At 36.2% G+C, this 27,752-nt stretch overlaps 1 protein-coding gene and 1 pseudogene across 3 annotated transcripts; one reads left to right on the top strand and one right to left on the bottom strand.

Annotated features, from left to right (window-relative positions):
- Positions 1-137: 137 nt before the first annotated feature.
- LOC143543597 (outer envelope protein 80, chloroplastic-like) lies at positions 138-12,441 on the bottom strand (annotated as a pseudogene). The gene is made up of 16 exons (XR_013137101.1): positions 11,503-12,441; positions 10,630-10,723; positions 10,464-10,546; positions 10,291-10,385; positions 10,109-10,180; positions 3,706-3,797; positions 2,696-2,777; positions 2,516-2,548; positions 2,281-2,434; positions 2,000-2,149; positions 1,816-1,886; positions 1,638-1,716; positions 1,438-1,553; positions 1,204-1,351; positions 462-531; positions 138-385 (listed from the first exon to the last, which is right to left on the bottom strand). The product of XR_013137101.1 is annotated as an outer envelope protein 80, chloroplastic-like (transcript).
- Positions 12,442-19,785: 7,344 nt separating this feature from the next.
- Positions 19,786-27,286, top strand: LOC143543596 (copper-transporting ATPase HMA4-like). Of its 2 annotated transcripts, none has more exons than XM_077035879.1 (9): positions 19,786-19,848; positions 20,834-21,106; positions 21,875-22,629; positions 23,204-23,675; positions 24,404-24,571; positions 24,655-24,909; positions 25,005-25,127; positions 25,827-26,306; positions 26,847-27,286. In XM_077035879.1, the coding sequence occupies exons 2-9, from the start codon at positions 20,849-20,851 to the stop codon at positions 27,234-27,236; spliced, it is 2,901 nt and encodes a 966-aa protein (XP_076891994.1). In that variant the 5' UTR covers positions 19,786-19,848; positions 20,834-20,848; the 3' UTR covers positions 27,237-27,286. The 2 variants fall into 2 exon arrangements, with proteins under 2 accessions (XP_076891994.1, XP_076891995.1); XM_077035880.1 differs by having other exon boundaries at positions 19,795-19,848; positions 20,847-21,106.
- The last annotated feature ends 466 nt before the right edge of the window (positions 27,287-27,752 follow it).

Raw genomic sequence — 27,752 nt, 5'->3', positions numbered from 1 at the left:
AACATTTGGAAACACCATAAGAACATATCAAATATGTATATATATTTCCAATGAACTTACAGAAGACATAATTGGAACAAACCAAGAATTTTTAACATCATAAGCATTCTTCCTTTTATGTTTCTCATTAATAATAATAATATAATTACTTGGCACATTACCTCAACCAACAAAGATCCATAATATCATTTATGTCACAAAATTTGAAGGCAACTAAACAAAACATAAGCTCAATTTCGTTGACCGACTCCGAAGTGAAACCTTCCTTTCCCCTGGTCACTGAAAGCGTACTCGAGTCTAAGAGGCCCTAAAGGCGAGGCTACTCGCACACTGACCCCATAACCGTATCCACTTCCCAGCTTTGACCTTGCACCCGCTGGATCACCTTCAATACACAACAACAAATGATCAAGTCACAGTAAAACGCTCATTACATATATATTTTATAAAAAGAAATGTACCAAGAACAGTTGAGCCGGATCCGAGATCAGTTCCATAGTCGGCAAACATAACTCCCTCTACCGGCCCCACCTGCAAGCAAATACAAGTGAAATATATATATATATATATATAATAAAAAGAAAATATATAAAAAAGCGGATTCCAAAACTAAATACAGCCATGTAAGATTATTTCTTTATGTTACACGCGCATACAAAAATGAGTTTTTTATTTGTAAAAATGGGTCATTTTTATAATAACTTGTAATATGTATACTTTTAACAAAAAATCCAAATATATAACGTTGTTCAGTTTCTTGTCTAAAATATGATACTTATAACTTATTAAAAACTGAATTGTACATGGTACTATAAATTGTATTGTAATCATAGTTGTAACAATTGCGCCTAGGCGTCGATTAATATCCGAAAAACTAAAATTATATGTTAAATAATAACTAAAACTAACAAATAAAAAAATCATTTAGAGTGTAACCATAGTTTATAACGGGTTCACTAAATTACTATTTTTACCAAAATAATTCTCTACTTTTACCAAGTACTTTTCAAAATATCCCATTTTCACAAAATAATAATAATAGTAGTAGTAATAATACAAAAAAAATAAAATTCATACCAAAATTTTCGTGAATTTCTTGGTTATAAAGTTGCCAATAGTGCTTTAAAAGTATATCATTATAGCTAAAACTTGACAGTAAAATAGAAAATTTTAACAAAGAACTAGAAGTGTAGGATCACCAACCATTGGGAAAAAAATTTCTCCACAACCAACAGCGTAAGATCTTCCCGACCCAATATCCCCTTCTTCATAACCTCTAACACTGTTCGTTCCACCAATCGGGAACGCTTCATGTGGAGGAAAGTTACCTTCAACATGACCACCTGATAAACTATAATTTTACAAAATTAAACATTAATGAATAAACTTATAATATTAAATATAATAATGTGGAGATAATAAATAGGATAAAATTACCTTAAATTTAACCGAGCAGGTCCGAAAACAAGACCTTTTCGTGCACGGGCGGTAACTCTGTTGAAAGCTAACCATTCTGACCATACGGGTAGACCCTGCTCCATAGTAACCACAAACTGCAATACGGGTCGGTTGGTCAACGGTCAAAAAGGGCCAATATAATCCAAATCAACCCATTTTATTGGTAAACGGATTCTTACCAGTGAAGAACTAGGGTCACTAGAACCGGTGTATACACTTTCAACTTTAGCAAGTAACATATCATCATGATTATTGCCACTAAAACATATATGAAAAAAAAACATGTCAAGTTTGACCATTAAGCTTCATTGCTTTATAATAAAACTATAATAAAAAAATAAAAACGTTTATTATTACCTTGCGGTTAAAGGGCGATTAAGGGAGTCTTTTATCATAGGTTGCCCTCTTTCACCACGAGCACCAGCACGCTATTAATGTAAAAGATTATTAATTTATTATACGGGCAGGAAAAAGTTGTGCATTTGTTTATCATGAACTTGATTTATTCAATATACATGAAGACCCGAGACCATAGAATAACCTGAAAAATAAGCCCTGCAGTCCCACTCCACTTTGGTCTAAATGGCCGGCTGTACTCGATGCCACCTGTAATCCTTGTGATCGTCGGGCTACTGTTGTTGGATTGAGTTCCATGAGGACCGTGAACAAGAGTCCCGGGTGTCCTCGAGTTCTAAATTACAAAGAAGCACAAAACTATTATCTTGCATTTTTTTATAAATATTACAAGTTGCAAAATGAAACCACTCCATTTACAAATGAACAGGTTGGAATCGTCACTTTTAATAAAAAAAAGTAATAAACCTGTATCATTATTGTTCTTGTTGTGCGTTTATCATCTCCTTCAATCCATGGATCGGTGTAGTTGATCCGGAAGATTGAGTCGATTTGCCCCCTTTCTAATGATAGAATAACTTTTTGATTTCTTCCAAAAAGGTTTCTATGATAAACTGCACAACTGCAAGGAAACAATTTTAGTTTTTTAAAAACGGATGCTAAAAAAATATCATACTTATTATTAAAAGGTTGTGTCTATTACCTCCCGATTAGTCCTGCTAGTCCACTTGTGATCCTACAAATAAACAAGACCAATAAGTAACTATCGTTGCACATACCATATACAAGCTGAAGTGATCACGCAAAGATTCAGATTATTAATACTACAATGCTGCTATTGTAATCATAACTAACGCCATGGACTGACAGTAAGATCACATACCCGCTTGAAATTCCACCACCAGCCGATATGCCTCCACTTACACGTTCAACCGCGTTAATTGTCAAGTCCACCTTCCCAGAGTCTGTAAAATAATAACTCTTCAGTTCATTCAATACTCGATAAAAACTAAAGTCCAAATAATAGGCACAAACACAGCGCTCAATCACTAATTCAGATGAATAACCTTGTTTTTCGATCTATGTACAAAAACGAGTTGACGATTAAATGTCATATTCTTAGGACTTTAAGAGTGAAAAAATATAAAACTGGACACAAAATTGTGTAATATATAAAGTATTGTACATAGCCTTTCTAAAGAGTTTAATATCATAAGGTTAATATCTTTAGATAGCACTCAACAAACTGCTGCATAATCGCTTAGCAAATTTACTCAATTGAGGTACGCCGAGTAACACCTGGACCGACCCGTTAACCGATTTGCCAAGAATTGATAAACCGAAACTGAACCTAAAGAGAAAAACGGGTACAGCTTACACAACTACTATATCCAATGTACTCAAAACTATTTTTAGAAAACTCAAAAATATTTACAGTACGTAAGGATAACTTCTCTGTTCATAGAATTATACCAACTATTAAATCCAATAACGATGCACTGGCAAATACATTCAGAAGTCCAATGTATTCAATTTTATATAAATATGTTGCTATATTATCTAATGACATCATATGAACGATTTATCCTAATTTTTTGCTGTATATGTTTGGGATTTTAAAAGTTCAGTAACACAATAATTTAATTTTCTCTGTTAGAATACCATGTTACATGCCATTAAGATTTTAAATTGATTAATAGCTATTACAGATTGACAATTAAAATTTCAGTTAACAAATAGTAGAACCAAACGTGTGGGACGTATCATGAGTGGCAGTAAAAACCGATCACAAAATGAAGGCATAATAATAGTGAAAATCTGAAATAAATGTATGGACACTATTCATAATTTTTTTTTGGGTAGTTTATATAATATGTCATGCTCAATACTTACCTCCAGCAGGCTGTGGGATAATGCTAACATCCTCCATGATACCCATTGCTAGCAATGTATCAACATCTCTTTTTGCTTGAAGCATACTATGTGTTGGGTTCGTAGGCCTTGTTGGCCCGGTTTATTATATGAAGTCAAAAGAGGAGACGGGTGTGGGCGGTCGGGCCCAAGCCCGGCCCGGTTTAGATTTCTTGCATAATAATTTACCAACCCTAGTTCAGTCTCTATATAAACAACATTATGTACTTGTAATATTTGTCACTCAATAAAGATATACCTAGTTGCCACCCGTGGACGTAGGTCAGTTTAGACCGAACCACGTTAAATCCTCGTGTTCGTTTACTGCTTTCGTGTGTGTGTTCAGTTTCGTGTGTGCGTTTAATCCTAACAAGTGGTATCTAGAGCTTAGGTTCAGATCACACGAAGAACACGTTGAACCAGCCGAGTCGCCGCCAAACCATCCAGCCGCCGCCACCCTACTGCGCTAGGGTTCCGCCGCCGCTACGGTTCTCCGATTGTCGTTAGGGTTTACGCCGCCGCTGTTTCGCCGCCACTAAACCCAGCCCGACGATCGCGACTAGGGTTCAGTCCACCGCCATACACCACCAGTAACCACCGTAGTTATTCACGCCGTCGATCAGTTCGTTTTCGGCAGTTCAATCACTGACCAAAGAAGATTAGAACTTGTGATAGTATGGTCAGGGTGTTAGTTTAGAAGAAGAAGGTTGAGGAGTTCCGATTTGATTTCGGTAATTATTTGAGCAGAAGAAGAGAGTGAATTTTGTGGGTAAAGGCTTTGGGAATTATTTTTTTCTTTTGTGGAGAAGCACGTGATCAAAGTCCCAAACCAAGAATTCATTTTTTTAAGCTTTGGACCATCAATTTTGGGCTAGTAGATCTAGCTTGTTTATTTTGTTGGGCCCGAGATCCATTTAAGCAAAGGTCGAGTCAAGAACGAGCGAATCAAGATCCTATTTTTGAAGAACGATTGTTAAGTCAGAAGAAGCGTTAAAGAAACTTAGAACCAGTACCAACCGAGTTTGTCAGGTTTTATCGTTTCAGTTTAAAGTTTCAGTTTTCTGATTTTTAGTTCGTTATTCCGCTGCACGTTTAAAATAGGTTGATTTTTTAACAGAGTTCAGTAGAACAGTCGTTAAGTTTAGGTTCGTGTTGCTGTGTCTGTCTCTGTTTTTTATCCAGTTTTTCGTTTTAGTCATTGTTATGGCAGAAGACGGAAAGTTTTCGATACAGAAGTTTGACGGACAGAAGTTCGGTTGGTGGAAGATGCAGATTGAGGCACTACTTTGTCAGAAAGACTTGGATGTAGTGCTTGAGGATGAAAAACCAGAAAAGTTGTCAGAAGCAGATTGGAAGAAGTTAGACAAGAAAGCTAGGGCTTGTATTACATTGTCGTTGTCGGAAGATGTGGCGTTTAACATCATGAAAGAAACCACAGCACGTGGTATGATGGAGGCGCTATCCAACATGTATGAGAAGCCTTCGTGTTGGGTTCGTAGGCCTTGTTGGCCCGATTTATTATATGAAGTCAAAAGAGGAGACGGGTGTGGGCGGTCGGGCCCAAGCCCGGCCCGGTTTAGATTTCTTGCATAATAATTTACTAACCCTAGTTCAGTCTCTATATAAACAACATTATGTACTTGTAATATTTGGTCACTCAATAAAGATATACCTAGTTGCCACCCGTGGACGTAGGTCAGTTTAGACCGAACCACGTTAAATCCTCGTGTTCGTTTATTGCTTTCGTGTCGTGTTCGGTTTCGTGTGTGCGTTTAATCCTAACAAGTGGTATCAGAGCTTAGGTTCGGATCACACGAAGAACACGTAGAGTCGCTCGTTACCGCCGCATCAGAATCGATAAGGGTCGGCAGATAATTAACCGCTGCCACCGAGTTTTGTTGCTGCCGCAACAAGTCGTCGTCAGGGTTTACGGCCGCCGTCGCTGTTCGACGTACTGAGTTGAGATTCTGTTTGAAAGTACTTGAGCACCGCATCGCCACCACCGCGACCTCTCTTGTTTACTCGGTCAGATCCAGAAATCAAAGATCGTCACCGTGAACTCTAAGGCAGGTGTCTAGCGTCGCTGAGTTCTTGATTGTCTGTTCGACCATAGCTTAGAATTGGCGAAGTTTAGTTTTGGTAGAGAACCTGTGCGTTTTCGGAGTTTTGAAATTCGCCATTGTTTCGAGCAGAGACAATACTTGGGATTGAACAAAGTGAAAAGGAAGCTGAATTATTATTTTTTCTTGGAGTTCGTTGCTATCAAGAAAAAGTAAAGGAATATTTTTTCCTTTGTTGCAATCCGTATAACGTAAAAGAAAAAAAAAAGTCCTTTTTAGTTTTTTCTTTTGTTAATTAACCGAGAGAATTATTTGGGTCAAGAGCAATTGAATCAAGATCCTATTTTTGAAGAACAGTTGTTAAGTCAGAAGAAGCGTTAAAGAAACTTAGAACCAGTACCAACCGCGTTTGTCAGGTTTTATCGTTTCAGTTTAAAGTTTCAGTTTTCTGATTTTTAGTTCGTTATTCCGCTGCACGTTTAAAATAGGTTGATTTTTTAACAGAGTTCAGTAGAACAATCGTTAAGTTCAGGCTCGTGTTGCCTTGTCTGTCTCTGTTTTATCCAGTTTTTCGTTTTAGTCATTGCCATGGCAGAAGACGGAAAGGTTTCGATACAGAAGTTTGACGGACGGAAGTTTGGTTGGTGGAAGATGCAGATTGAGGCACTACTTTGTCAGAAAGACTTTGATGTAGTGTTTGAGGATGAAAAACCAGAAAAGTTGTCAGAAGCAGATTGGAAGAAGTTAGACAAGAAAGCTAGGGCTTGTATTACATTGTCGTTGTCGGAAGATGTGGCGTTTAACGTCATGAAAGAAACCACAGCCCGTGGTATGATGGAGGCGCTATCCAACATGTATGAGAAGCCTTCGGCAGCGAATAAAGTCTATCTTATCCGAGAGCTAGTGACAACAAGAATGAAAGAGGGTGGGTCAGTTACAACTCATATCAATAATCTTAATTCGATCTTGTCCCGCTTAGTGTCAGTTGACATTAAGTTTGATTATGAAGTTCAAGGCCTCTTGTTATTATCCTCTTTGCCCGACAGTTGGTCGCAAACAGTGACTGCAGTTTGTAGTTCGTCTACAAATATTACTTTCGATGGGATTCGAGATCTGATTCTGGGAGAAGATTCAAGACGCAGAAGTTCAGGTGAATCATCAGGCAATATGCTAGTCACAGAAGGTAGAGGTAGGGGAAAACAGCGAGGCAGTGGGAGCAGGAAGAGGAGTCAGTCTAAGACTCGTAAGGATATTGAATGTTGGGGTTGTAAAGAGAAAGGACACTTCAGGAATCAGTGTCCGAATGGTAAGAAAGAGGTGAACGTTACAGAAGACGACACAGATGACGGGGTCAGTAGTGATGAGGCTTTGGTTTGTAGTATTGAGAGTAGCGTTGATGCTTGGGTGATGGATTCTGGTGCATCGTTTCATGCCACTCACTGTAGTGAAACGATGAAGAATCTTAAATTTGGAGATTTTGGAAAGGTTCGACTAGCGAATGATGATATTTTAGAGGTTACGGGTATGGGAGACGTTGATTTGATAACTTCAGCCGGTACTTCTTGGACTTTGAAAGACGTGAGGGTTATTCCAAGTTTGAAGAAACGTTTGATTTCAGTTGGGCAGTTGGATGACCAGGGGCACGATGTTAAGTTCGGGAATGGGCTGTGGAAAGTAGTCAAAGGGAATCTCGTTGTTGCTCGTGGCAAGAAAATGGGTTCGTTGAATATGGTCGATATGTCACCGAAAGGAGTGGATCCAGTTTTGGTGAAAGACAAAATCCGGTTCACAGAATCTCGTGGGCAGAAGAAGGTTCGTTTTGCAAGTAACAAACCCAGAGCCAAAGTGAAGATTCAGGATGAACGAGCTAGGAAGGTTAAATCAGTTGGGGGACATCGTGACAGTGGGAGCACAGGTCGTGTTTCAGTTACAGTTCCAGGTCGACAGTGGATTAAGAAAACCAGTATTCCAGCTGTAAAAGTCTCTCTAATGAATTACTTGCTGAATATGGAGAGTGTTTGTTCTCAGGTTATCTCAGGATCCGGTAGTTCGTTACAGTGGGAGCCGGTAGGGACAGAGAACGGGTCAGGGGCAGTTTCAGCCATGACTGACGTGTTGGAGCTCTGGGGAGCTTCAACGGGCCTTCAGGTTAATTGATGAGAAGGCGGTGGCAACTAGAAGAAGTTTAATGTTCAGATTACAGAAGTACAATCAGGAGTGCAGACGAGAGTACTCAAGGCCTCCGAGTGGGAGATTGTTGGGTTCGTAGGCCTTGTTGGCCAGATTTATTATATGAAGTCAAAAGAGGAGACGGGTGTGGGCAGTCGGGCCCAAGCCCGGCCCGGTTTAGATTTCTTGCATAATAATTTACTAACCCTAGTTCAGTCTCTATATAAACAACATTATGTACTTGTAATATTTGGTCACTCAATAAAGATATACCTAGTTGCCACCCGTGGACGTAGGTCAGTTTAGACCGAACCACGTTAAATCCTCGTGTTCGTTTATTGCTTTCGTGTCGTGTTCGGTTTCGTGTGTGCGTTTAATCCTAACACTTCGGCAGCGAATAAAGTCTATCTTATCCGAGAGCTAGTGACAACAAGAATGAAAGAGGGTGGGTCAGTTACAACTCATATCAATAATCTTAATTCGATCTTGTCCCGCTTAGTGTCAGTTGACATTAAGTTTGATGATGAAGTTCAAGGCCTCTTGTTATTATCCTCTTTGCCCGACAGTTGGTCGCAAACAGTGACTGCAGTTTGTAGTTCGTCTACAAATATTACTTTCGATGGGATTCGAGATCTGATTCTGGGAGAAGATTCAAGACGCAGAAGTTCAGGTGAATCATCAGGCAATATGCTAGTCACAGAAGGTAGAGGTAGGGGAAAACAGCGAGGCAGTGGGAGCAGGAAGAGGAGTCAGTCTAAGACTCGTAAGGATATTGAATGTTGGGGTTGTAAAGAGAAAGGACACTTCAGGAATCAGTGTCCGAATGGTAAGAAAGAGGTGAGCGTTACAGAAGACGACACAGATGACGGGGTCAGTAGTGATGAGGCTTTGGTTTGTAGTGTTGAGAGTAGCGTTGATGCTTGGGTGATGGATTCTGGTGCATCGTTTCATGCCACTCACTGTAGTGAAACGATGAAGAATCTTAAATTTGGGGATTTTGGAAAGGTTCGACTAGCGAATGATGATATTTTAGAGGTTACGGGTATGGGAGACGTTGATTTGATAACTTCAGCCGGTACTTCTTGGACTTTGAAAGACGTGAGGGTTATTCCAAGTTTGAAGAAACGTTTGATTTCAGTTGGGCAGTTGGATGACCAGGGGCACGATGTTAAGTTCGGGAATGGGCTGTGGAAAGTAGTCAAAGGGAATCTCGTTGTTGCTCGTGGCAAGAAAATGGGTTCGTTGTATATGGTCGATATGTCACCGAAAGGAGTGGATCCAGTTTTGGTGAAAGACAAAGTCCGGTTCACAGAATCTCGTGGGCAGAAGAAGGTTCGTTTTGCAAGTAACAAACCCAGAGCCAAAGTGAAGATTCAGGATGAACGAGCTAGGAAGATTAAATCAGTTGGTGGACATCGTGAGAGTGGGAGCACAGGTCGTGTTTCAGTTACAGTTCCAGGTCGACAGTGGATTAAGAAAACCAGTATTCCAGCTGTAAAAGTCTCTCCAATGAATTACTTGCTGAATATGGAGAGTGTTTGTTCTCAGGTTATCTCAGGATCCGGTAGTTCGTTACAGTGGGAGCCGGTAGGGACAGAGAACGGGTCAGGGGCAGTTTCAGCCATGACTGACGTGTTGGAGCTCCGGGGAGCTTCAACGGGCCTTCAGGTTAATTGATGAGAAGGCGGTGGCAACTAGAAGAAGTTTAATGTTCAGATTACAGAAGTACAATCAGGAGTGCAGACGAGAGTACTCAAGGCCTCCGAGTGGGAGATTGTTGGGTTCGTAGGCCTTGTTGGCCCGGTTTATTATATGAAGTCAAAAGAGGAGACGGGTGTGGGCGGTCGGGCCCAAGCCCGGCCCGGTTTAGATTTCTTGCATAATAATTTACTAACCCTAGTTCAGTCTCTATATAAACAACATAATGTACTTGTAATATTTGTCACTCAATAAAGATATACCTAGTTGCCACCCGTGGACGTAGGTCAGTTTAGACCGAACCACGTTAAATCCTCGTGTTCGTTTACTGCTTTCGTGTGTGTGTTCAGTTTCGTGTGTGCGTTTAATCCTAACACTATACACCTAAAATATAACATAAATTTCTGTTGAAAAAAAACAAATTTTTTGGAAGAAAGCCCTTAAAGTAATAGTGTAATACCTGCCCCTTTTTTGTATTAAGTTGGCGAAGTATCGTCTCGGGCCTCGTTTTACCCGTAGTTGGCTCACCACTGGAATAAGAAAACCAACATATATGGTATAAGTTATAACACTAACACTTCACATATTATCAATTGAAATCTTTAAAAATATTAGCAGAAAATAAAAAATGTACTCTTACGTTTTATTAAGAAAACGTACGGATATATTGTTAACCTCTGCTTCCGATACTTGTAACCTCAAGATGCCACCAGAAAGAATCTCAACTCCAGAAACCTAATAATCTCCTCAAAAAACAGTTAGTTAAATAACTGTATTAAAGTCAAACAAATGGAAATGGGATCAAATGCTAACCAAGCCAAAAAGGCCACGCTCCATATACCATCCATTGATCGAGTTTATAACTTCATCCAAACGCCTTACATTTTCAATTTTTCCTGCATAACTTAACAAAAGTTCAATTAATAAAAGAAAAGTATGAAACTTTAAATTACACGAAAAATGTTTATGTTAATCATACCATATCTGTCGCGAAATTTATCCTCTATGAATTTTGTTGGCAAAGCATTGGCTCCTTCACATATCAGACCTTGAAAATCTTGGTTTGGTTCTACCTTATGCCAAAATATAGTAGTGTAAACTAAATATAATAAAAAGGTTAAAACTTCATGTGTAATCATTATGATTATGCTATTCAAATGTATATCAAACTGAATACTGGTGATCACATAGGTCTGTAAACGAACGAACAAGAACGGGAACAAATTTGTGTTCGTTAATTTAACTTTAACCGAACATGAACAATTAAAGGGACGGATTTTCTTGTTCATGTTCATTCATTTAACTTTAACCAAACACGCACACAAACACAAACATCTAAACGGGCGAATTTTCTTGTTCATGTCCGTTCGTCAAGAAAATGAACATGTCTGCACTCGTTTATGTTCAATCATTAACATCCTAAACAAACGGCAATTAGTATAACTAAATGAACAAATAATGTAGCAACGATAGTGGTGCGTTACTAGCATGTTTTATTATTTTTAAATTTTGATGAAATTACATGGTTAAATGGATTAAGTGAACATATACAAACAGGCATAAACCTGGGTAAATAAACGAATGTTCACAAACAAAACATGCGTTCATGTCTTGGTTTGACTCAGTCGAGTAAGAGTCATAAACAGGCATAAACCGGGGTAATTAAACGAACATGTTTGTACTCGTTTGTACTCGTTCATGTCCATTCGTTTATTAAATAAACGAACTTCCTGCCGCCAAATGGTTCAAGAACAGTTCCCTGAATGTGTGGTTCGTTTAGACGTTTACAATCCTATCAGATTACACGCATACGAAACCTAAATTATAACCTTTTTCAGCATAAACTTAATACCTGAAACACCAACCGAATCCCATCCCGAGTATCAACCGCAACCGGCATACACGAAGAAAAATACCCACTCCCAATAATCCGATGCACATCCTCCTGCACTTCCCGTACCGTCAACGCCGAATTCGACCGGCATTTCTTCAACGCGGCAATCGCCTCTTCCTCCAAATCCTTCCGTTCGAGCTCCTCACCGTCCTTGTTCCTCACCAACACCTCACTTATCAACACCCTCTCATCATCATTTAGACTCATTAACTGAGTCTGGCTCTTACTTGACTGAGTCAACTCGCCGGACTCCTCAGTCAACGATAACGAAGCCGAACATAAAACCGATGAATTAGAATTAGAATTAAAGTTTAACAATTTTGGGTTTTTTTGGATTATTTGTTGGAATTTGTTAACTATTGAAGTAATTAACTGACTCTTACTCGACTGAGTCAACTCACCAGACTCTTCGGAGTTTTTAAGGTTTAACAAATTTGGGGGTTTTTGGATTATTTGCTGGAATTTGTTAATTGAAGACACGAATTGAGTGAATGACTGTTTAGAATCGGTGATTACTGAAGCAACTGAGTGATTCACTGAGTCAGTCTTACTCGACTGAGTCAACTCGTCGGCGTTGGTCAACGATAATGAAGCCGAGCATAGAACCGGAACCGGTTTTGAAACCTCGGAGTTTTTAAGGTTCAGCTGTGGTTTTGAGGGTTCGGAGAGTTTAAGGTTAGGGTTAGGGTTTAACAAATTTGGGGGTTTTTGTGTATTCAATTGGAATTGGTTGATTGAAGAGATGAATTGAGTGAAATGGTGTTTGGAATCGTTGATTAGTGAAGTAATTGATGCGAAATGAGGTGACGGTGGTGAATTGGGTGGAATTGTGGGATTTTGACGGCGGATGATCGGAATTGGAAGGGTTTGGATTCCGGCATTGTGTGAATTGGTGGATTTTGGATGTTTGCAGAGGTCTAAAACCCATAAATTGACATTTCTAGGGTTTTGGTTTTGAGAATGAAGAAGATGATGACTAGTGTTACATGAATAAAGAATAACCAACCTAACTTACATGTCACGAATTATTATTATTCCTTTGACCATGTTATAATCAGTTTTGGTTTCGGTTTGGGTTTCGACAAGTTTTGGTTAGTTTCGGTTTGGTTAATCGATTTTGATGGAGAAAATTACAAACCGGTTTCTAGATAATCGGTTTCAAATCGGTTCAATTTCAGTTTGATATATTAGCCCATCTCTAGACCTACCATCTCGTGTTTCGGGAAAAAATGTCACCTAAAGGCACCTTGCGGTAAAACCTAGGTATAATCAGATTTGAACTTAAGATCTTGCAGTATCCATCCTAAATCTTGGTTTTTTATCCGATGCTGGTTGAGTCTAACTCATTAGCTAATAAAGAAATTATATATATATATATATGTGTGTGTGTGTATGTATGTATTATATTAATCTCTTTTTAAATGGATTGGTTGGCTTACCCATTTAACTAACCAAATTAAAACAGACTATTTGTTTTAGTAAACTATTTTTATGGTCTGGTTTCGGTTTCAAATCAAAGTCAAGATTCATTACTTAGGATCATTTTAGTAAAGCTCAAAACTTTTCAACCACAAAAACTATTATACATAATGAATGGTAAATTGAAGCAAAACCGAGAAAAAAAATAGGTTGGTTAAGAACTTCAAGAAGCAAACTATTCAATTTTGGCTCGGTTGGGGCTCAAAACCAAACTAAACCACGTGCACGTCACTACAAGAAACATATGTATCTATAAGTGGAAGAAATAAAAAATATATGAGATAGCTTGTTGAGCCACCTCGAGCTTTATTCGTGTTATGCCCAAGCTCAACTTTCAGCTTTTGAGTCGGAGCTCGACCCGAATGTGTGTGAATAGCATTATGAGCTAGATGTCTAGCTAAATAATTTTAATAGTTGAATATAGGAATTATCGGTACCGATTTCGGGATCAGTTTAAAAAAAGGCTTTGAATAAATAACCTCTGGTCCAACCCATACAAGTTTTTATGTCTAACTTGGGTCTGGACTCTGGAGGAGATCTACTTGATTTGGGCCAGAAAATCAAGATTTCAAGAAATATAAATGCTTATAAAGAATATGGGCTTCCTTGATGCCCAGACAAATGTAAAGACATTATAGAGGTATACAACTTTGTTTTTTGTTTTTTTTAGCCCAAGCTGATTTTGGTTTCTTGAAATGCTTTCCAAGCGAAAAAGATTGGTTCGGTTTGAAACTGTTTAACCGATTCGCTTTGGTTTAACCGGTTTCAATAAAGCAGATCTCAAACTGATATAAACTAATGGTTCAGTTCGATTTCTAAGCAATTTTTGAAGTTTCTCTGTTTTGGTTTAGGAACCGATTTCAACTTGGGAATTATGTCTTTTATAAATTTATAAATTAGATTTTTAAACGTTACAAATAGTATTCTATTTTAAAACTTTTTAATTGTATAAAATTGATTATAATAATTTTTTAACTATGTACTATTTAGAAGGAAATTTTAATCATCCAGGCATTTGAAAACTAAAATAGAACTACTATGAACTTTTCAAACACTAATTTAAACACTCTCTACGTGTCTGATAACTTGGTAGGAATGACAACGGGTTGGATAACTAAGAGTTTTGATCATTCAAATCTTGTACACGAATAACCTGATTTTTACTCCATCAAATTCGTGGGTGTGCCCAAGATTATGAAGTATATCGTAATATGTGTTTACAGTTTTTTGTGGTTAGAAATCAATACAGTTTCATAATTTTAATAATATTAAGTTTTTTAACAAAAAAACGACAAACATTTTTTTATGAATCAAATCACAACATACTATTTAGACTAATCAAATACTGGAATACCTTTCCCGAGTGGCTCGCATAAATATTTGATTGATCGATAGATCCAAATAATGAAAAGTTAAACCATAAAGAATTATTGATATATCAAAAGCCTACCAATGGATCATGGCATACATTTGCATTTGGTTTTGCTTTGCCTTTTGCTTTGTTATTCTTGGTGGAGGAACGAGTCAATTAAAAATTAAAAGCTTCCTCTTATTAAAGGCTTCGTGAACTTGTCTAATGTGATAACTCTTAACCTATTCATTTTTTGAACAGCTAATAACTTATTCATCAAGGATTTTAATTGTAATATTTGAAATGTGTATTAAGTTTTATAACGCTTAACTCACACATTTATTAATCCTACTATTAAATTTATATCTTTGTCCAGTACTTAGGGAGGAACACCGCTATAAATGATCACGATGCAACCCTAAACCTTAAATGTTCTTAATAAAATCACAACGTAGCCCTAAGCCCGTAAATCACTGACAAAGAGAATGTCGTAAAATGATTGTTATGATGATTAAGTTGTACAAAGGTTTACATACAAGTAGATATTTAAATAATCTATCATATACTGTGGTTACTTACAATGTCATTTAAAACCCTGAACCGAAACAAAACTACAAATATGAAGAAAAGTTAAGTTAATTTAAACGGTCGTTTTATTTTGCTTGTTATGAACAAACACCGTTTTTTGTGAGATGACTTGCTATATTCTTTTTTGCTTTTAATTTATTCTCATTTTGGATCTTTATTAGTACTTTTTTTTTAAATTATATTATTATTTAATTCTACGTTTCATCTAGTTTCATAACTTATTATAGTTGTAATATTTGAAATTTCTATTATTTTATATTAATGGCTAACTCACACTCATCCTACTCTAAATTAAGTCTAGATCGAGCCCTTGACCACTTGAGAAGGAAAACCCATTATTCCATTAATACTTAATACACTATGATACAACCCTTTAGGTTTTAAAATAATGTCTCATTGTCTCATGCTCTCATGATGGATTAATGTATAACCCATGGGTTAATAGTGTTGAGCTTTATTAATTGTTTTTTAATAAAAACAAAAATGAGATTTGAAGAAGAAATGCTAAGTTAAATTTAAAGGGTTACTTTGTTATGATGTGTGACGACAACTTTTACTTGTTATGATTAAACACTCAAACATAACCTTTTGTTTGTAATATACTATAATTTGGATGTACAAAATCAGTATATTAGTATTTTTTTTCCTTTTAAATTATACAACTGAATAAGCATTGTATTTATAAGTTTGTGATTTCGTACATTAACTGAAAATATAATTTTGTTCAGCCCATATAACAAAAAACCTAGTGGCTAGTGACTATGACATACGTAAATGATGTTTCGTGTATGTGTGCTTTTAAGTATACTTTCACTAATCATTTAGAAAATAATAAGAATAAATCAAGTGCATTTGTATCTTCTATTGTCTTGTGCATTGCAACATCTTTGTTGTTGATAATTTTGTTGCTTCGAGCTCTCCAAATACATCAATAAGCAATTGTTAAGATAACATGAGTTTTTTTTTATTTTGTTGTGTGACATAAATTCATTCAACACCATACTGTCCTTGATCGAGAAAACAAAGAATAATAATATATGAAAAACTGAAAAAAAAAATTTGTTCAAAAGTGGTTATCTGAGTTAACGTAATTAATGGATTCTACGAATCCTTACTATATGCATGCATGCATGCATGCATCCATATGTGTGTATTTTCAGTCCATTTAATACGAGTTCAACCAAACATTAAATCTTAATCCAAATTCGTATATGCCGTTTAGTGCTGGCAAGACAAATACACGATTAGTTAAAATCTTGGAGTCGTGATCTCATGCAACCTTTGATAGATATGCTTCTTCTTTTTAGAAGCTTTAGTATCCTTTTTTCCTTTCCAAAAGTCGTACCTTTACAACATACATGTTGATAATGGCGTAAAAAGGCGTTAGTCATGTAAAAAGGACGAAAATGCAAAATTTACCGTTTGCTATTGGTTGCATAATCGACTTTACACGTATATTATTCATCATATATATCAAAAAATCATCCAAGTTCATGGGAAATGTTGCTTTGAGGTTTTTTGTCTGATCGAACAAGGAAGCATTATCATATGCATACAACACCTTTTTTGAGCTTGTTGGATATCTTCGTGTTACCCACTTTTCGACTTTACACAAAATTTTATATAGTGATACATTAGATATCTTTATCGTTTCATAACGACATATTAATACAATTTTTCTCACATGGATCGGTAATCTTCTTAGTTAACTATTGTTAATACTCATAGCAACCAGTCTGGATTTTTATACTATAAGAGTACTATTTAAATAATTTTCACAAGAGAAGGCTGACCTATGTACCACAAGAGTAGGTCCACCCCTAGATGTATATATTTCACGTATTTTAGCCAAGTTTTCTAACAAATCCATAAATTACCATCAAATTGGTAAATAAACAAAAAAGTAAGATATGTTTTAGTAACGAAAATGTAAGTTAGAACCATCAGTGACTAAATTAAAAGTATGGAAATAAGTTATAGTTGAAATTATTAAAATTAAATATTTCTTATAGCACTAAACAATTCATTTATACAATAAATATTAGACAAGCATATTATTATTTTTTTCCCTACAAAGAAATTAACTTCTTGGTATTAGACATTATATATCAGATGATTTATATTGTCTAATATATGGAGTTATTTATTTACTTATTCATGTGAAAAAAATAACTTTGCCTAAATGATGTGTACCACTACTATGAAAAAAAGAGTTGCAATGAACTTTAATCTTTTTAGAAAGGTACGGTACAAGTGTATAACATATTAATGGATGAAAAATAATGGCAACATTCACCCTTTTCTTTTGGTACCATATGCGTATGTTTCAATACGCTATTTTTCATTGTCTTTTTCTTTATTAGAAGTACAGCATTATTTATTTAGTACTAACAAATTGGATTTTATATATATACAACATTTTTATCTCACCATATTGGTTTTATCATTCCGTAATACTAATTTTTGATATATTAGCTGGAGGTGTGTATACGTAGACATTGTAAAATGGTGAAACTTGTATATATTCTGTCTCCTATATCTTATAGATTAAAATAATTGAAGATATTTATAAGCTTTGTAGGCCACCTAAGTTGGTTATACCACCTCTATGTGCTATTAAATATTGAATGTCACGTGTCAACTTACAGTGATGTCAAAATTTTGATTCTCATCTTTCTTTTCTTATTATATATTAATTAACTATAATAATTCTCTTTAATTTGGTAAATACTATAAGTAAAATGTTATGTTTTATTAAAATAAATATTTTGGAAAACATTTATTTAGCATGCATGTGTATTATACAGGTTTTCAACCTTAGTCATCATCATCATCGTACTCAGTATATCCCACCAATAGCAAAGCTATGGTAGGGTCTGAGGAGGGTAAGATGTAGGCAGCCTTACCTCTACCCCATAGGGATAGAGAGGCTGCTTCCGGTGAGACCCCCGGCTCGATAGTAGTTTTGCATCAAGTCTTGGACATAAGGCACATAGCACTCAATCATCGGGACACTGGCTGATCGGTGCATGTACCCTTATCTTTCAGCTATCAACGCCACTACATGATGCCTGATTAACCGTCCGTCACTTTTAACGTTATTTTCACGAGATTAGTAAAATAACGTCAAAATTAGTGCAATTTCACTTTTGCCCACCCGAGGGTTCACACATATATACATCATATGTGCGCACCGCAAGCAGGGCTAATTATATATTATATCAAACTGCATAATCAGCTCACTATTATCATGTTAGCTTTACTAAATGTGTTTTATATCCATTTAATTTTATTTTAAAAGTTTAACTCACACACCCGCTTCACTTAATTTGTTTTAAATTTTCTCTTTTACAGTATTTGTTATACCGAGTGCATCGAAACTAGACTTTACGTTCACCGCAACACGAATCATTAGATGTTATATTTTCCATCTTTTAAAAAATTATGACAAATAGTAAAATAAAGATAAAATTGCAAACTTTTCATGAATTTTACAATTAAAAATATATACTTATATCATTCATAAGTATATGTTTACTAGATTTATTATTTTTTAATTTAAAAAGATTAGAAAGTAAAAGATTGGCTAAAAGGCAAAGGAAAAAAAGGTTAAAGAGTGGAAAACAAAAGGAGCCTAAAATGTACGTTATCATCTTTGGTGGGAAGTGTTGTTTTAAAAAAGATAAAGAGACATCCCATGCCAATGGAAGCCAAATAGAAAACAATTTTATCAAGCTATTACTTTTTTTTGTTTACTTTTAATTTATGATTTTTAAGATAAACCCAAGTCTTGTCGAAAATCGTACATACAAGTTATTGTATCCTACGTACGAAATTTGTACGTGGTTGTCTTTTTAATAATACGAATATCACACTTCGAATACGCTTTAATAATGTTAAAACAATATTAAAAATAACATTTGACATATATAGACATTTTAGCAATGTAAATTGAAGCTGATCAAAAGTAAATTTGTCTAAAAGGTAGCTACAAATTGTTAGACTTGTCGTAACGATAAGAGATTTCCTCATGTGATCAAGCAAGTGTGCGATATTAAATATACGTAAGATAAGACCAAGCAAATGAGAATATGGAAGTAGCATAAATTAGTTCAATTTGAACTAATTTGCCACGTGTCACACTCGATAACATTTGCATGTGAGGCTGCATGTTGATAAATGTTATCAGTCTAGATCGAGCATCTAATCATAATCATGCGCCTAACACCACTATCTTGGACTCTTGGTAGGTGTTAGGGAATGATGTTTCATTACTGGTCACATCGTGCCCACACCATTATTTGCTTACAGGCTAGTTTTTCCTGCGTGTTTATGAGAAGAGTTTTATCGTGTTGATATTTTTTTTGGAATGAAAGACTTTACGGTCCTTTAAATCATCGCTACTCCCCAATATTTTGGAGAGCCCAATTATCTCACTCTATTCAGACCACGCTGTCTTAACTGGAGCCACACTGGTTTTCAGAGTTTGTCTTAGTCGTTCCCCCGGAACACCATACCGCCGTCTGCCACTTAACAGTCGTTGTGCCGCCACGAGAGTAGAATTATCTGGTGTAACACCGGGTGGGCTCGTGATTTGAACCGACAACTTTGCAAGGTCTAGCTCAAAGTAAAGATCGAACTTGGGTCTGCAGCAGCAGCCCAAACCATTTAAAAGAAATATAATAATAATAATAATAATAATAATAATAATAACCAAAAACACTTGGCGCCGTGACTGACTACAGTGATCCTTCTGCTTCTGCTGATGCCTATAAATACGCATTTGAATTCTCACACTTATTCCACTTACTCTAATTACTCCTCTTCTTTCTTTCTGCTGGATATTAATAATATTAATATCATCATCATTGCAGAATTAATCCTAGGTAAACAAACCTCTTGTGCTTACGTCATATATCTACTTATTATTATTACTTATTACGTTCAGTTTCTTCATATATCGATCGTTAAACTCTCAATTGCTTACGTCATATTCAACTTCATTAGCTTCAAATATATAGTAGTGAAGTTAAGTGATACAATACGACTTGCTAATGAACTTGAATCTGTTAAGTAGTTAATAATGTAAGTGATATACGTATTATTAATGCTTATTATGTTCATATATTGCTAAGATGTTATTGTTAGGGTTTGAATACGTGTTATGGTTAATGATTGTACGTATTATTAATCATTGATCGTTAATGTTAGTACAGCTTGCTAATTAATCCGTGTTGCGCTTGAAAGTTGTGATTTAGGTTTAAGGTTTAATATCGTGATTAGAAATGCAAAGGAGTGAGCTACTTGAGATCGGATTGATAAAAAGTTGGAAATGAGTGGAGTATTATTGAGCTCGAGACTTAAGTAAAGCTTGTTTAGTTATCGAGCACGAGTGTGAGCCTTGTATGGGAAGATCGTTTAAGCTTGTTGAGCCTTGTGTAGTTTAAGTTTTAGTTCTTTGGACTTCTATGTATTAATTTCACACTTCACAGCTGAGCTCGAGCTGAGCTTTGGCTCGTTTATTGTACATGAACTCGAGCAAAGCTTAGGCTTGTTTAAGGTTTCGCACACTAGCTCGAGCGAAGTTTAGGCTCGTTTAAGGTTTTATTTTTTGAAATATATAAAAAAAGTAAAAAAAAATGTATATAAATTATTTAATAAATCATAAATAAGCAGAGCTCAAGCTTTAGAAAAAAGAGCTCGAGCTCGAGCTCGAGCTCAAGCTTTAGAGAAAGAGATCAAAATGAGTTGAGCTTGAGCTTCAGAGAAAGTGCTCAAACCAGCTGAGCTTGAGCTGTTATAAATCAAAACGGCCCGAGCTCGAGCCTTCTCAGCTCATTCGCACAACTGCACCACTAACTGTAATTGTAGATTTGCATTGCAGGAATGGGGAATGAATCAAGGGAAGATATGAAGATGCCATTGCTGCATCAATCTAGTGATGTTATTTTCAATGGTTCTAGATCAACCGGTGATGTGGATCAAAAGGTTACAACCATTATTTTCAAAACTGGAGGAGTTGAATGTGCATCATGTTCAACCTCCATCGAATCCGTGCTTCAAAAGCTTAACGGTGTCAAGAGCATTGCTGTGTCACCAGTTCAAGGACAAGCTGTAGTTAAATACATATCAGAACTTGTTAGTGTAAGTCACGGTTTATTGCTCCCTTCTTATTAATTAGGTGTTTAGTGTTGTGTTCTAAAACTGAATATTTGATTATTGTGTTTCAAATTGCATATTTATTATTTATTTATTTATTTATTAGATTTCTGTTTATCTGTTTATTTAAGGGTCTAATAATATCAGTTTAGATTGTGTTTCAATCAGTTTCTAGTTGATTTTGATCAACTAGTTATTTAGGTCCAAGTTCTATTAGTTTAGGTGTTTGGATTTTGGTAAAACCAGGGGTGTAAACGAGCCAAGCCTCGTGAATAGTTTGTCAAGCCTGCGCTTGTTTTAGGTTTAAATCGTTTATTATTTATTAAATATTTAGTTGTTTTATTTATATATTTTTATGATTATTTGCAGATATATTTATGATTATAATTTTTATATATAATCTAATATAATTATTCAATTATTTTCATGATATATTTATATATAGTACTAGTTATTATATAAATATATGAAATAAAAAACTTGTTTAGGCTCGTGAGCCGGCATATGTGAAGCTCGGGCTGGAGCTCGCTTATTAACTGAGCCTTATTAAAAGCTTTAACTTGGGCCCAACTTCGTTTAAGCAATGCTCGGTGCAAGTTTTTAACAAGCCGATCTCGAGTAGCTCACGAGCGGCTCGGCACGTTTACACCCTTAGGTAAAACCGATTATGATTATTAGCTTGTTAGGTTCTTAATAATCACATTTCCCAAACACTATCTTTTGTAACATGTTTGACACTTATTTGTAATTCAGGCAAAAACAATCAAAGACACCATAGAAGCAGCAGGATTCAAAGTGACCGAATTTATAGAACAAGACATAGCAGTATGCAGACTCAAAATCAAGGGCATGACATGCACAAGTTGCTCTGAATCAATCGAAAGCTCACTTTTAAAGGTTGAAGGCGTCAAAAAGGCAGTTGTTGGTTTAGCACTTGAAGAAGCAAAAATAAACTATGACCCTAATGTCACCAACACAACTCATATTATTAAAGCAGTTGTTGATGCTGGTTTTGGAGCCGATCTTATACAATCCGAGAATGATGCAAATAAAGTTCATATAAAACTACAAGGTGTCATATCTCCAATATCTGCACAAGATATGGGTTCAATCATGCAATCTCTAGAGTTGCTAAATGGTGTGAATAATGTTGAAGTAGATATAAAACAAGGTATTGTGATTGTTAGCTATGATCCATATTTGACCGGTCCAAGGTCAATACTGTCATTTATTCAAGATTCTTGCACGGACTCTAATCGTTATCAAGCAAGTTTACACATCCCTGAAAAACAATGCGATGCAGAGAGAAACCACGAGATTAAAATATATAGAAATCAGTTTTTGTGGAGTTGTTTCTTTTCGGTTCCGGTTTTTATATTCTCTATGGTACTTCCAATGATTCCTCCTTATGGAAACTGGTTAAGTTACAAGATTCATAGCATGCTTACTGTTGGCATGGTTATAAGATTCATCCTATGTACACCCGTGCAGTTCTTAATCGGTCGAAGGTAAGCGTTTTGTTGATTTTATGGAAAAGTAACCAACTTTCTTATAAACAGTTTGCAGGCGTGTAAATGAACCGAACATTAACTAGGAAGTTCATTTACTTAATAAACAAATGAACATGAACAAATTTTTTGTTCATTTAGTTAACAGAACGGACATGGACACATGTCTTGTTCATTCATTTATGTTCGTGAAATGCTTATTTCATATTCAATTATGCTCATCAGTTTACCTTTAGTTAAGTTTGATTGTTTACGTTTGTAATATGCTCATTTAAAGTTTTTAGGCTCATTACAATTTAGTCTAGTTATAAACAATTTTATAGGCCCGACGCATTGTTGTTCACATCTACTTGCTCAGTTTTTTTCGTTCATCTATGTTCAATTATGTTTGTTTGCTTACGTTGCGAACCGTTTGTTTGTACTGTTAAGGAACAAACACAAACGAACACGAACAAGAACAAGAAAACCCGTTCGCGTTTGTTTATGTTAAAGTTAAATGAGCGAACATGAACATACTCTGTTCGTGTTTGCTCAGTTAGTTTACAGGCCTAACAGTTTATGAACTCATGTTCAGGTTTTATGTGGGATCATATCACACGTTAAAACGAAGATCTGCTAACATGGATGTACTGGTTGCACTTGGGACTAATGCTGCATACTTTTATTCTGTATACACAGTAATAAAAGCAACACTTTCAGATAAATTCGAGGGCCAAGATTTCTTTGAAACGAGTACAATGTTGATATCATTTATTCTTCTAGGTAAATATTTGGAATCTAAGGCTAAAGGAAAGACATCTGATGCATTGGCAAAGCTCATGGATCTTGCCCCCGATACAGCTTGTTTATTAACAGTTAACAATGAAGGAAACATTGTTTCAGAAACAGAAATTAACACAAGGTTAATAGAAAGAAATGATATTTTAAAGATATTTCCGGGCTCAAAGTTTCCTGTTGATGGTGTCGTGGTTAACGGTCAGGGATACGTTAATGAAAGTATGATCACGGGAGAAGCGACACCCGTTGCTAAAAATGTTGGTGACCGGGTATGTTTGGTTTGTTAACTGTTTTTTTGGGATCAATACGGGCCGGGTTGGTTTGGCCCAAATCAACTTTGTAGATAGTATACACTTTGGGTTAGGGGTGTGCATGCGTTGGTTTTGGATTCAAACCGAACTGAAAACCGGAAATTCAGTTTATAGTTTTTTGAAATCGTTCGGTTTCCACAATGGCTCGGTTTGGTTTCGGTTTTGTCATTTGAATTTAAATTTTTTGGCCCAAAACAACGAATTTACGCCTGAAACTTGGGCCATAAACTTTTTTGTTTATTTATGTTTTACTTGATTATTACGCATCTTGGCGCCTAACATTTTTGGGCTACACCATATATTAATTTCTTATAAGTTAACATTAAAAAAAGTTTATAAAACCATATATTTACTAACAAAAATTGGTTTTTTACGGGTTCGGTTTGATTATATGGGTTCGGTTTGATTATAAAAGTCGGTTCGTTTATACGGGTTTGGTTAGGTTTTTCCGGTTTTCGTACATGCAGAACCAAAATCGAACTAGAAATTCGGTTTTTGAAAAAACATAAAACCAAACCGTCGTTTTGGGCTGGGTCAGTTCGGTTTGGTTATGTCAGTTATTTCAGTTACAAGTCGGTTACTTTGGTTTCAGTCACATCCCACTTTGGGTGAGTTTGACCTGTTTGACCCATTAGAGATAAACCAAATTCCAGCTCGACCCGTCCATAATAAAATGCGTCGAACAGGTAATTGGTGGCACGGTGAACGAGAACGGATGCTTGTTGATCAAGGCGACTCATGTTGGTTCAGAAACTGCACTCTCACAAATCGTTCAAATAGTGGAGGCTGCTCAACTAGCAAGAGCACCTGTACAGAAGCTGGCTGATCAAATATCAAAAATTTTTGTACCTGCAGTGAGATATTACTTCTTAGCATTCGGTAACTTAACACTTAACAGTTAGCAGTTAAACTTAACATATTATATTCTAAATTTCAGGTGGTTGTGGCTGCTGTTATTACATGGTTAGGATGGTTCATTCCCGGGGTACTTGGAATGTATCCTAAAAGTTGGATACCAAAGGCAATGGACGAGTTTGAGCTTGCGTTACAGTTTGGTATATCGGTTCTGGTTGTAGCGTGCCCGTGTGCTTTGGGTCTAGCCACTCCAACTGCGGTCATGGTTGCAACCGGGAAGGGTGCATCACAGGGTGTACTTATTAAGGGTGGTAATGCATTAGAAAAGGCACATAAGGTATTATATCATATATTATATATGCACTTCCATAGTTACAAATTATGAACTCTTAATTTGGTGTAGATTTAATGATTGATATATGGATTTTGTAGGTTAACACGGTGGTGTTTGATAAAACGGGAACGTTGACGGTTGGAAAACCGGAAGTTGTAAGTGCAGTATTGTTTTCAAGGATTTCAATGGAGGAGTTTTGCAATATTACAATTGCTGTAGAGGTGAGTTTATTGTAGGCATGCAAACGAAAGCAGAATTGTTCGTGCTCGTTTGTTTGACTTTAACCAAACAAGCGAACATATTTACTTGTCCATGTCTGTTTGTTAAGAAAATTAGTGTGTTTTTGTTCATTTATTATTAGTATTCTAAACGAACACACACAATTTAAAAAAAAAACATCCAAATAATGGTCTTATTACCTTCGGTTGGACTTCAATAGAGGTGTGCAACCAAACCCGATCCTGAAACTGATTTGGATCCTATCCGACCCGCTTGTTTGAGATCAGTTTGAGAATATATATTTTGAATCCGGTTCTAGAACCGGTATGGGAGAACCGCTAGATATAAAATGTTCAATCCGGGTTGAAACCAATTCCAACCCGCTAAGGTTTTCCCTTATAAAAGTTTCTAAACTGATCCGGTTTGGGCTTAACCGGTTTTTGACTTTGTTTGACTCAATACAAACCCATGCGGTGTGAGCCCAAAATCGGTTTTGTGCATCTCTACCTCCAATAACAATTTTAAATGTAAGAAACATAAATGAACATTCACAAACGGGACATGTGTTTATGTTTGTTCATTTATTTAAATAAACATAAATGAACTTCTCGCCGACCGGTTCACTAAATATTTATTTCGTTTACTTATTCGATAAATGCCATAAAAATCTCCAATTTTATACAATATCAGTTTCTTTTCAGGCAAACAGTGAACACCCAATAGCAAAAGCTATAATGAAATATGCCAAGAACAGATTACCCAACCACAAAACCCAACCCGGCGCATTGGTTCATGACTTTGAAGTCCATCCAGGAGCCGGGGTCGGGTGCGAAGTAGGTCCCAGAAAGGTTTTAATCGGAAACAAACGTTTAATGAGAACATTTAACATCCCTATAAGCCATGAAGCCGAAAACTACGTCACAGATAACGAAACACTGGCTCGAACCTGCGTGCTAGTTGCAGTTGATGACATAATCGTGGGTGCAGTTGCAGTCACTGATCCGGTGAAACCAGAGGCTGCACATGTTGTATCGTGTTTACGGTCAATGAACATTAGAAGCATAATGGTTACCGGTGATAACCGGTCGACGGCAACCGCTGTCGCAACGGGGATTGGCATTGAGAATGTGTTTGCGGAAACGGACCCGGTAGGGAAAGCGGATAAAATCAAGGAGTTGCAGGTAGGCTGTCAGTATTTGAATCGGGCTTGAAAAACTCGAAATTTGGTTCGAATTTAATTCGAATTTCAAGGTTCGAATTCGATTCGATTTTTTTAACATGTGAAACATTGTGAAACATTCTCTTTTACATAATTTTTTTAAGAGTTTTTTTTCATATAAACACATGTAGAAAACGTTCTAAATATAAACTCATTTTTGCCAAAAAAAAAAGTAATAATAAAAAAAAACTATTTTTGTAACTTTTTTATATTATTATTTTTAATTAAAACGGCTTCTAGACGTGTTTATATGTAAAAGCTTTGAAAAACATCATGTAAAAATAATCTTTTACATGTAAAACACACGGTTTTCTTTATTTGTGCCTATCATTCGATATCTAATCCGCTAATGCTTTAGCCTATTGTCAATAAATTATTTTTTTAGCTAAATTGATTCGAATTCGAATTACTTGCGAAATTCAAATCGAATCCAACTTCAAATTTCAAAATTCGAATAATTTGAATATTCAAAATTCTATCCGTTGAACACCCATTATTGCAGGCGAAGGGGATGATCGTTGCGATGGTTGGAGACGGAATCAACGATTCGCCTGCACTCGTTGCAGCAAACGTTGGAATCGCGATCGGTGCAGGAACAGATGTTGCGATTGAAGCTGCAGATGTGGTGCTGATCAAGAGTGATTTAGAGGATGTGATTACTGCGATTGATTTGTCGAAGAAGACGATTTCGAGGATTCGTCTTAATTATGTGTGGGCACTTGGGTATAATGTGCTTGGAGTGCCGGTGGCAGCCGGAGTTTTGTTTCCGTTCATCGGAGTTAGGCTACCGCCGTGGTTGGCTGGTGCTTGCATGGCTGCTTCTTCAGTTAGTGTGGTTTGTTCTTCATTATTGTTGCAGACTTATAAGAAACCATTTGTGTACTCCAGATAAGAAAAACTGGTATCATTTTCAAATGTATAAAAGTATATTATTATTATTATGATAAATGAAATTAGTACTCAGTCAAATGAACTCGGTTTTAAAAGAAAACGAAACTAGGAAATATGACCCGTGCGTTGCTCTGGTAAAACACAAACACGAATAAGAATAATTATGAGTCGTAATCGTGTTTGACCATTCATCTTTGAGTTTGTACATCTGGACGAATTTGATTTTTCGGTTTGTTTGGCTCGTGTTTGAACACATCAATTTAAACCCCATACATTTTGTAACCAGTTCCGGGTCAGGTAGGAACTGGTTTCGGGTATGGTCGGGTTTTTGACAGTTTTGGCTGGATGTTTACGTGTTTTTTGGCCAGGTCGGGTCTGGGTTTTGACTAAGTAGAGGTGGAACTGGTTCGGTTCCAACTTCGGGTGCGATTTCTCTAAGAAACTAAAACCTGGTTTAATCCCAAGAGTCGGGTAGTGCGGTTCCAGGTCAGGTAAGTGGTATTAGTGTATCACACAT

The sequence above is a fragment of the Bidens hawaiensis genome, unplaced genomic scaffold, assembly GCF_021521415.1.
Source record: "Bidens hawaiensis isolate Kalapana, Puna unplaced genomic scaffold, B.hawaiensis_p1.1 tig00013187_1, whole genome shotgun sequence".
NCBI classification, from domain to species: Eukaryota; Viridiplantae; Streptophyta; class Magnoliopsida; order Asterales; family Asteraceae; genus Bidens; species Bidens hawaiensis.
This window is presented reverse-complemented; position numbering and strand designations above follow the sequence as displayed.